At 36.5% G+C, this 12,037-nt stretch overlaps 1 protein-coding gene across 10 annotated transcripts in view; it reads left to right on the plus strand.

Annotated features, from left to right (window-relative positions):
- med1 (mediator complex subunit 1) overlaps positions 1–12,037 on the plus strand; it is a 633,161-nt gene that overhangs the window by 55,391 nt on the left and 565,733 nt on the right. For 8 of the 10 annotated variants that reach the window (XR_007927076.1, XR_007927078.1, XR_007927079.1 and 5 more), the window contains one exon: positions 8,422–8,476. The exons of the other annotated variants lie outside the window; for them this stretch is intronic. Coding sequence is in view for 4 of the 8 variants with exons in the window: in XM_051877089.1 (XP_051733049.1) it covers positions 8,422–8,476 (55 nt within the window). In the remaining 4 variants the exon portion in view is untranslated. The remainder of the gene's footprint in view (positions 1–8,421; positions 8,477–12,037) is intronic. 10 annotated transcript variants of the gene reach the window in all.

Consider the following 12,037-nt stretch of genomic DNA (forward strand, 5'->3'; position numbering starts at 1 on the left):
TTCTGATTTCAACAAATAAACCGAGAGACTATTTGTTATTAACTGATAACAGCTAATGCAAATTAGATAATCATATACTGACAATATACACTAATGCCAAGGTCTCTAGAAAGAGGTTTGGTAAGTGATATTTGCAGTGGGAAGAAAGGAGTTGAAAATCCGTTTCACAGCCTTGAACACGAAGTACTTGTGAACGTTGAACTCCTGGAGCACAGAGAAGGTCCTTTTCCTGGAACACGCAGAAGAAGAAGCCTTTAAAGGTTCTGATGTCTGTGCAGATGATCCTTATTCTCTGGAACACGCAGACAGAAGGATCTTTAGATTCTGAAGTCAGTGTAGATCTGGCCAGTCTGGAACACGCAGATCTGGAGGATCTCTGATGAGAGGATTTTGAAGTTGGAGCAGAAGATATTTTGAAGATGGGGGGCTAAGCTTGTCGTGGAACCTTGAACCAGGACTGGAACAGGAACTGGAGCCTGGAACCAGAACGAGAAACTGCAGCAACCCGACAAACTGGAACAATTCTCTGTCTCAGAAACAAGTCTTTTAACCTGTCCCGACAAGGAGGGAAATGCAAATTAGCACCTTTCAGATCCAGTGTTTTGATTGGCTGATGCTGTCAGAGGTGGCCACTGGATGGCCCCCCTCTTGCATGAGGTTCATTTGCATAGCTTAAAGTTCATGTTTAGAACAGTGTCCTTAAGGTTTTTCCTATGCATAATTCACTTTCCAAACCAATTTCACATTAACCTAGGCATCGTGATGAAAACAAAGTCCAAACATCATTGGGTTATGTTGAACTACCTATGCATTCATGTATACTTTAATAGGCAAGTTTGTATATCTTGCATGTACACAAACAACACTCATTAAGTATATAGAGTTCTGTTAATAGAAATGGGGAAGATTTGCTCCATTTTGTCCACTGTGTGTCCATTTGTGTCCTTTGTGACTTCAAGTCACATAGCAAAACCTGTCTGGTGAGTGGAAGTTAGTTCACACCTTAGGTCATAGGACTGGGGTGAACAATGGGGAGAATGGTGATAGAATTAGCCTGCTCAATGACATGCTAATGTCATCATTCTTTCTTTGCACAAATGGTCAGGGTGATTGTCTTGATAGGCTTACCTGCTTCCTTGTTTGCTTCTCTTGGAGGTGTGAGTTTTGGGGTCCTGTGCTTTTCATTATGGCAGATGAAAGGGGACTATTGATGTAATGGGGGCGTCTGCCCTCATGTCTGCCTGCTGATCACTACACATTTGCAAAAACTTCCTTTGTGTTAAAGTCACGCTAGTTCGTATATATATATATATATATATACACAGTGCTGCTTGAAAGTGGTTTGTGAACCACTTGCAGAATCTGTGAAAATGTGAATAATTGTGAATAATTTTAACAAAATAAGTTTTTTTAGTATTGTCCTGAATAAGATATTTTACATAAACAATGTTTACATAAAGTCCACAAAACAAAACAAAAAATAGCTGAATTTATAAATATGACCCCATTCAAAAGTTTATGAACCCTTGATTCTTAATACTATATGTCATTACCTGGATGATCCATGATCCATGTTTTTATGTTTTGTTATGGTGGTTCATGAGTCGCTTGTTTGTCCTGAGCAGTTAAACTCCCCGATATTCTTCAAAAAAATCCTCCAGGTCCCAAAAATTCTTCTGTTTTCCAGCATCTTTTGTGTAATTGAACCAATTTTCAGCAGTGACTGTATGATTTTGAGATCCATCTTTTCACACTGAGGACAACTGAGGGACTCCAACATAACTATTAAAAAAGGTTCAAACATTCACTGATGCTCCAGAAGGAAACACTGAGAGCTGGGGGGTGAAAACTTTTTGAATTTGAAGATCAAGGAATATTGTTCTTTAATTTGTCTTCTGGCAAACATTTAAGAGTCTGCTGTTGCTTCCGAAGGGCAGTAATAAATGAAGAAAAAAAAAAAGATATTTAAACAAAATAAGAAAAATTTGGACATCTTTATCCTGTTCAAAAGTTGACTCTTAATGCATTGTGTTTCCTTCTGGAGCATCAGTGAGTGGACCTGGAGGATTTTTCTGAAGAATATTGAGCAGTTTAACTGCTCAGGACAAACAAGGGACTCATGAACAACCATCACAAAACAAACAAACAGTCGTAGATCATCCAGGTAACCACACACAGTATTAAGAATCAAGGATTCACAAACTTTTGAGCGGGTTGTTTTTATAAATTCAGCTATTTTTTTTTGTCTTGTGGTCCACATGTAAAAATTGTAAAAAAATTTGTAAAATATCTTACTCAGGACAGTACTAATTAAAAAAATAACATGCGTATTGTATGATCCCTCTTATTTTGTTAAAAGTATTCACATTTTCACAGATTCTGCAAGGGGTTCACAAACTTTCAAGCAGCACTGTACAGGTGCTGGTCATATAATTAGAATATCGTGAAAAAGTTCATTTTTTTTATTGTAAATTATTTTAAAAAATGAAACTTTCATATATTCTAGATTCCCTACATGTAAAGTAAAACGTTTCAAAAGTTTTTTTTGTAAATTTGTTGATTAGAGCGTACAGCTAATGAAAGTCCAAAATCCAGTATCTCAAAATATTAGAATATTTACATTTGAGTTTCATTAAATGACCATCCCTACAGTATAAAATCCGGGTATCTTTTGTTTTTTGAAACCACACTAATGGGGAAGACTGCTGACTTGGCAATGGTCCAGGAGACAATCATTGACACCCTCCACAAAGAGAGTAAGTCACAGAAGGTCATTACTGAATGGGGTGGCTGTTTACAGAGTGATGTATCAAAGCATATTAAATGCAAAGTTGACTGGAAGGAAGAAATTGGGTAGGCAAAGGTGCACAAGCAACAGGGATGACCGCAAGCTTGAGAATACTGTCAAGTAAAGCCGATTCAAACACTTGGGAGAGCTTCACAATGAGTAGAATGAAGCCGGAGTCAGCACATCAAGAGTCACCACACTCAGACATCTTCAGGAAAAGGACTACCAAGCCACTTCTGAACCAGAGACAACGTCAGAAGCATCTTACCTGGGCTAAGGAGAAAAAGAACTGGACAGTGAACAGTGGTCGAAAGTCCTCTTTTCAGATAAAAGTAAATTTTGCATTTCATGTTGAAATCATGGTCCCAGAGTCTGAAGGAAGACTGGAGAGGCACAGAATCCAAGCTGCTTGAAGTCTAGTGTGAAGTTTCTGAAGTCAATAATGATTTGGGGGGGGCGTGACGTCTGCTGGTGTTGGTCCATTGTGTTTTATCAAGTGCAAAGTCAATGCAGCCATCTTCCAGGAGATTTTGAAGCACTTTATGCTTCCATCTGCTGACAAGCTTTATGGAGATGCTGATTTCCTTTTCCAGCAGGACTTTAGCAGCTGCCCACAGTGCAAAAACCACTTCCAAGTGGTTTGCTGATCATGATATTACTGTGCTTTATTGGCCAGCCAATATGCCTGACCTGAATCTATGGGATATTTTCAAGAGAAAGATGAGAAACAGTCGATCCAACAATATACAGATGATCTGAAGGCTCAATAGTGCCTCAGCAGTGCCACAGGCTGATCACTTCCATGCCACACTTCACTGATGCAGTAATTTGTGCTAGGAGCAAGTCATTTGCTGTAATATGTCCTGCCGATCAAGTATTGAGTGCACAAAAGAACATACTTTAAAGAACTTTAACTTTTCTGTTTTGCAAATCCATTTTTTGATTGATTTTAGGAAATATTCTAATATTTTGAAATACTGGATTTTGGACTTTCATGAGCTGTACGCTCTAATCATCAAAATTTAAAAAAAAAACTTTTGAAATGTTTTACTTTACATGTAGGGAATCTAGAATATATGAAAGTTTCATTTTTAAAAATAATTTATAATAAAAAAATTAACTTTTTGATGATATTCTAATTATATGACCAGCACCTGTATATGTGTGGGTTGGTGTGGGGGTTTATGTGTCTTTTGCACTCTTGACAATTTGCACTCTTGACATTTTAGAGTGTCACTCCTTCATTGCTGTGCACTTTTTTTCTGCACAGTGGCTGATTTGTAGTTTGTACCACCAAAAGATTCTGAGTTTTCATATTTTTTCATATTTCCCATTCATTTCCTATGTCGGTCACTTCACGTAATCGCGGAGCTTTTTATTGTTTAAAAAGACAAGATCATATCGTACAAGGTTTAAAACATTTAAATAGATAGATCAAGTGTTAGAAAATGTGTATGATTCAGAGAGACACGTGGCAGCATGGCTATTTGACTATTTGACTCGCTGTCATGCTTCATAACCCAACTTTTACGAACAATTTCAATCAGGTTTTCACAGCACAATCATAATACTGAGACTGCCCTCGTCAAGATTTCTAATGACTTATTGGTAGCGGCTGACTCAGGACTCTTATCTATATTAATTCTTCTTGATTTAACTTCAGCATTCGATACTATTTCTCATGAATTTCTTTTAGACAAACTGCAGTCCATTGGAATTGTAGGTACTCCTCTGGCTTGGTTCACATCATATCTCTCCGGTCGTACTCAATTTGTTTAATTAGGCTAGTTTAAACGAAATCATCTCATATTACTGCAGGTGTCCCACAGGGATCAATTCTGGGTCCTTTATTATTTATTATTTATTATTTATTTATTGCCACTTGGAACCATTTTTAGGAAATATGGTATCCATGTTCACTGTTATGCAGACAACGTTTTATCTGCTGGTAAGGTGTTCTTGAGTGTCACGTAAGGCGGCCATAAATAAAATGTTATTATCATTGTTATTCATTTCATTCATATAGTTTGCACTCATTAGTTTAACATATCGTACAATGCTTTAAACATTTAAATGTTTTTACAAAGCTGAGAGACGCAAGAGAAACACTGCTATTTGATTTACGAACGTGCTCAGCTCATTTCACTCAGAGTTTTCACTCATTTGTGTATCATATCGTCTATCATATTGTCTCTTAAGCTTTATAGCATTTAAATATATATATCAAATGGTAGAAAATGTTTATGATGCAGTATTTATTGATAGTAGCCTACTCTTGACAAAGCTCTGATTTCTAAGAGACACAAACAGCAGCGCGTCTATTTGATTTGCGCTGTGCTCAGTTTACACTCATTCACTTCATACACATTATTGCATAGTAATTTTAGAGGGTTATGTAAGCTAGCCTGTAATTTTGTGCTCTCCCCCGGCTCACCTGTTATCCATCACACATGAGGAGTGACTATGTCTGATGAATATTTTTCCTATTATTCGGTAATTTGTTGCAGTGCAGCTTTCTCTGCATCATTTTGGCACTGTAACAAGTTTTCCCACAGTAATTGCTTGACTTATCACACTCATAGTTAAATTTTGAGTGCCGTCTGCTGTGTTGTGACCGTAAAAGTGTGCAAGAGCAGGGGAACATGGGAACATGCGCAAAATTGTTAATATATAAATTATATATAAATGCAGGGTGTCTGCGGGAATTAAAAAGCACTAAAAGTCATTAAATGGATTTTGCGAAAATTAAGGCCTTAAATGGCATTAAAAACATTCAATTTTATTCCTACAGGCATTACATTTTTTTAGATAGTTTTGAAGAAAAATAATACTACCAGTTTATATTGAATATAGCCTTCATAATTAATAACTTTGATTTGCTGTCGCAAAATATCTACATTGGTATTCACACGTGGAACCAGTTTGTTAATTGCCTCTGGCTGGTGCAAAATTGCCGTAATGCCGTTTTGGACAGCGGCTGGGATATGGACACGGAAGGCTGCATCAGTGTTGCCAACTTAGCGACTTTTCAGACCCCTTTTGCGACTTTTTTCCAAGAAAGCGCATTGTGACAAATATACTTTTTAACCTGATCTAGCTAACGAGACCCCCCGGTACTGCCGCACGAGCGCAAGATTTTGCTTGCTTTCACCTCTCTCTCTGCGTCTGCTATTCAGTGAGTGGCTGAGAGGAGCAGCGCATTCAGTTGAGGTTATGCGCTCTGTCAGAGAACAAATAAAATAGATACTGTTGCTTCTAACCTGAGTGATCATTTTATGTGTACATATAGCCAAAATCACAGCAAATGTCTTTATCTTATGTGTATTGTGATTTTGTCAGACAACGTCTCGATTATAAATCAGGATTTAGCGCTGGTTTAACATGTCAGGGCTCGAAAGTAACGCTTGTCAAATAGTCCGGGTTAAGTGAATTTTTTGAAGGGGCAAGTGAAAGAGAATTTTACTTTCCCGGCTGGACAAGGACCTGATTAAAACGTCAATTCAAAAAAAAAAAAAAAAAAAAAACGTGAGAATGACTGATTTTATTACATTTAGTTTAAGTGGCGATCGATAGTGGATAATAATAGGCTGTATAATGTAGTGACAATAACAAGGTTGCGCTGTCGAGGCTCGCACCATCTCGAGGAGAAATGGAAACATGAGCGAAGCACACACAAAAAGAAACTGATTTCATACAACAGTTCAGTTAACAAAGTTCATATTAAGTCACTTACATTTTAGAAGGAACATTGTCACAAATCTATCACAAATCTATCACAAATATGCACATTTAAATATGTCAAAGCTGTAATATTCTGAAAGGATATTGCTTCAGAAATTTTAAATTCATATTTTCACCACAAAAAAACTTTGGGGAAAAAAATCCTTTTTTTTTTCCGGATAAGCAACTGTTTTACTCATACAAGTGAATGACAAGGCTTAATGTCAAGCCCTGTATGTAGTCTTAATGGGCCGCGTTTCAGTCATCATTTCATGTTGTCTGACAACAAAACCAGAAAAATATATAGATGAAACAATTTTATTTGGAATTTGGCTTTGAATTTGAAAATATATTATGTGAGCAAAAAGGGTAGCAGCAGAGAAGCAAACAAATGTAAAGGGTTGACACTTGGCAGAATGCAAATGCAACAATGACATGATGAATATTCTAATTGCCGTATGACATCATCTATCGACATTTAGCAACATAAATATTATATATATATATATATATATATATATAATATTTATGACATTAAAAATGTAAAAATTGGCATTAAAAAAAGCTTAAATTAGATTTGATGAAACCTGCAGAAACCCTGAAATATGCTACCGCTTTTGTGCGCTCTTTCGGCCACAACACAGCAGACAGCACTCAAACCTTAACTACATAGGCTATATAGTTTTTCTTAGATACAAACCCAACCCGAAGATATTAATGAAACATTGACCCAAACCCAACCCGAAACCCGCAAGTTTTCTGAGACCCGTCGGGCTCTGGTCGGATATCAGACCTCTAGTCACACCTCTACTCACACCCCTACTTACAACGTAACAATGCAGACCCAAAATTGGTTCAGAGGCTGTATCTCGGCCAAACTTTGAACCATTGAAATGAAACTTGATACGCTTCATCAGATCCATGATCTGAGGGTCCATGCCAAATTTTGGAACAGCACCACCTACAGGTCATGAGAACTGAAAAAATGGCTATTTTCACTCATAACTTTTGAACAGTTTATCAGAATCATGATCTTTGTGTCTATGGGTTCCTTGTGCTATGCCAAATCCGAGGATACCGATTTTGCCAGGACCGTATGAACCACCGGTCTGCCGTTTTAAAATTTGTCATAAATTTCAATATCATTTAAATTGATTTGACATATCGGCACAAAATTCAGTAGGTATCATCATCAGCATGTCCTGAAGGTACCTAAGAATTTTGAGAAGAGATATGAGAATTTTTGAAAAAATGCTTATAACTTTTGAAAACATTGTCCCAATTGCTGTACTTGCTGTGCTTACAGTGCTTGCTGTACTTGCAATGCTTGCTCTGCTTGTTCTGCTTGTGGTGCCTTCAGTGCTTGGGCCCACATTGCTGCTTGCAACTATATTTACAGTATTATGATTCTTCTTCCCAAATGGGATTCTATGGTAGTACTATGAACGAAACATGGGAAAATGGAACACTTTGGAAAATTGAAAAATGGAAAATTGGCACACATGTAGTGATGGTAATAAATAATGATTTGATTTGAAAATTCACTTTTCAAAAGGTTATAACTTTTAACATGTTACTTTAAGACTCCACCCATTACAGTAGTGGCCATTTTGTAAAGTACAGTATTCAGTTTTTCCGCCAGTCCTCCTTCAAATTATGCCCAATTCTTACAAAAATTGGTTCAGATGATCTTTGGACCGAGCCGTACAGAAATGACTGAAGAGGTGTTTTTTTTTTAAATCTTTTTATTTGTTCAAAAGTTTAACAGAAAATCATGATCTTGGTGTCTAATTCTGTTGGGTTACTTTTTCTGTCACTATAAAATATATTATGAATATTTTATATAATTTTGAATATCAAATGATGTCCTGAATCTCTGGTTTCTCTGTTTCTTCTGCATCCCTCATCATCAGTATCTTCGTTGCCATCAATGACGGATCGTCTGGAGTCCATTGCTCGGCAGAACATGTGAGATAATATACTTTTTTTTTTTTGCCCCCTATCTTTTTGTATATACACATTTACTATGCCAAAAGTATTCAACCCCCTCATTTTTCCATGTCTGGTAGGAATGATCACACTGCTGCTTATTGTCATGGAAATATTACATTATTTTCCACAAAATTGTAATTATCTGGATGAAAGTCTTGCTTTTGTATATGATGAAAATGGTGAAAAATCGGTTCGGTACTGTACTGTATACAAAATATATATAATATATTTATCTTTTTGTCATAAAAATATTTTCTAAAATTTTACAAACCACTTAAGCCTAAAACTATTTTCTTTATGGCTAAATAATTCTGATTTGATGAAGACAAATTTCCAAGTGTCTTCTTTTAAATGAGACACAGTTATGCTTCAAATCCAAAGCCTGGAAAATGTGTGAAATTGGCCTTGGTGTAGTCTAGAAACCCAATGCCGCTAAAGCCACGTCTGTAAATGATATTTCTGATATTTCTTTTTATGTTCAAAATGTGATTTTTCTCAGCTTTTTGTTTAAAATATTTTTGTAATGAAACTTACCCACGTTCAAGTGGATATAAAAAAAAAATTAAAATAAGAAATAATTAAGTTACCTTTTTTTTTTTTTTAAGCAGAGGCTTTGTTCTTTCTTTTGATATATCGACTGTTTATATATATTCATACAACAAAATAGTCTTGGGACCTAGATAAATGTGCGCTATTACTAGGCGCATATCCAACTGTTTGTGCGGAGTGTACAGCTAAAGTATTAGCGTGCTTACTGCATGGCGTGGAGGCGCCAGTGCAATCACTTAAATTTTTTCAAATTTTTTTCAAAATTTAAAAACAACTTAAAATACTCCACCATTTATGGTCATACAGATAAGAGTAATATCATTCGAAACTGTACAGCAGTTATTACTTTAGTAAAGGCTGCTTTTATTGGTGTAAACTCAAACAACAAGTGTTTAATGTTGCTGTTTGAGCATAAATAACATCTCCAAAGTTACGATGCTCAAAGTTCAATGCAAAGGGAGATATTTTCTTTTACAAAAATCGCTTAAGGACTACAACAAACGGCTTTTAGGGACTAAAATGAGCTTCTTTCTGGGTTGGTGACATCACAAACCCCAAAATTTCCATAAACACTGTCCCCGGGAACACGCAATAAAGGGGGTAAGGCCATGTTGGGCTGCTTTAGAGAAGAGGAAGAGTTGTTGTTGTAGAGTGTTGTTGCCATGCCGTAATTTTACACCGGACTGCTTCACAAACGAGGGTCAATTCAATGCTGGATTTGCAAAAGATTAACATGACGACACATGGTAGTCGATGAGGTGAATCAACTCCACAGCAACTACATAATTTTATCCACTAACCATTCAGAAACGTCCTGAAACATAACTGCTTCCTGAATCTCTTGATCAATCATCATTTTGGCTGCATGAGAATCTCCAGCTTTGTTGTTGTTGTTGTTATATTACATCTTATAAAAGGGGCATTATAGGTCCCCTTTAAAAGAACCAATCCAAATCAAAAACAAATACTCTCTGATTATGTAAATTCATATGAAAGGTGCATTTCTCTCTAAAGGCGCGTCCACTATACTGCGGAGATGGCGAGTCAGCATGGTCAACTTCATCTTTGCAGCCAACACTGACTCAGAAAACACTATTATATTACTAAACAATTAAAATGTATCCTTGCTAGAGGTCGACCGATATATCGGACCGATATTTGTCTTTTTTTTAATATATCGCCATCGGCCGATATCCGTGTTTAGTAGCGCCGATTTAAAGCCAGGCACGTCCGTGGGCAGCCCTGTGTTATTGGTGCGGTGGAATGTGCTGCTGCCGCATGTGAACTGAAACTTTTGGAAGATTCAATAACAGTACTGGGAGATAAAGGTAGCCTAAGGCTTAAATTCTGATATTTCAAAGTCCTATGGCCATATATTTACTATATATTACTAGTAAAAAGTGTTGCTTCACTTAGTGAAAGAAACAACGGATATCATAGAACCGTCGGGAACTGGCATAATGTTACAGCTGGTTGAAGGTTCGCTTACTTGTAGTTACCTTTAAGGACTGTAGTCCAAAACTACCAGCAGCTTGCTTGCTAACATATTAGCCCCAATGTTATAAGTTCTGTTTTATTTTTCCTGTGTCGGAGTCGGAGAATTTCACTCTGTGCTTTGGGGTGGAGAAGGCGGCAGCTCTCACAAACACTGCAGCGTGATTGAGGGCTATGTTACTCCGACAAATATTGGCAATATTAAGAGGATTTGGCATTTCCAATTAATGTAAGCCTGTTACATTCTTCTAGTCTATTATTATTGCTATTAGGTAAGCTACTTTTATTATTAAATATTATAATAAATTTGCCCCGCAATAATTTCACAGCGCATCACCGCATAACTGACGTGCTGTGAGGATAATAAAAGATTAGGCTATCAGCTCCTCTTTGAAAATGTTTTAAACATTTTTTAGGTCTATTATACAATGAATTAGACCTATAATTAAAATTATTAACAGTCTATAATATTTCCTAACACTGCAGTCATAAATGAAAATTAAGCACCAAAAAAAATAATAAATGAAAACAAGCTGTTTAACACAAAATACTATTCTTCTCATTTGTATCACTATATGTACGGGCCACAAGAGAAATAATGGAATAAATTAAGACAGTTATATACCGTTATCAGCATATTATGTTGAAATTCGTCTCTGAGAGAAAATGCTCCGTTAATGCAGCGTCAGGCAGCTCCGTCACTTTTACTTTCACTTTGAATACTGACCGAGGTTAAGCTTTTACCGGCATAACTTTTCCGCAAAGTTTGCACGTTGCTTCTTTTGTGATATCCATTGGCTCCCCTTCTTGGTTGATGCCGGGTTTCCATCCAGCTTTGCATTAATGAAAATTCAGCTCAAGAATATGCGCATCTGCTTGTGTTTCCATCAACTGTGTAATGCGAATAAAAATGGACATTAGTGTAATAAAGTGATGTGTTCCGACAAATGACTATATATGTCGCACAGTTATTACCCTCATTAAACCTGTCTAACGTTAACCGTCAAAAACGTCAGAAATCACTAAGAGTTTAGCACTGTCCTTGCATACAAGGCTGTGCAACATGACAAAGTTTTTAATTGATTTTTATTTATAAAGTTGTATTTATTTTATTTAAATGTATATTTAAGTTTACATTTATGTTCCAACAAACTTGAAAAATTCAGCTTGATAAATGCTCTAAAACTTTTATGTAAATCAAGTCAGTGTTCAATAAATGATGTTAAGTTTAGAAATGTTGTGCATCCACTTATTATTAGTGTGACATTTTAGCATGCAAATGAAGGGGAAAACTTCAAGATATCGGCCTTAAAAATCGGCAGCACATATCGGCCATCGGCTGACCCTGACCTCTAAACATCGGCATCGGTTATAGAAAAACCCATATCGGTCGATCTCTAATCCTTGCTATTATTTTCCGACACATTCAGAATCATTACTTTTGCCGGTGCTTTGCGGCAAGCTAAATGCGTGCACTATATATTCCACCCCCAC

The sequence above is a fragment of the Ctenopharyngodon idella genome, chromosome 2 (genome assembly GCF_019924925.1).
Source record: "Ctenopharyngodon idella isolate HZGC_01 chromosome 2, HZGC01, whole genome shotgun sequence".
NCBI lineage: Eukaryota > Metazoa > Chordata > Actinopteri > Cypriniformes > Xenocyprididae > Ctenopharyngodon > Ctenopharyngodon idella.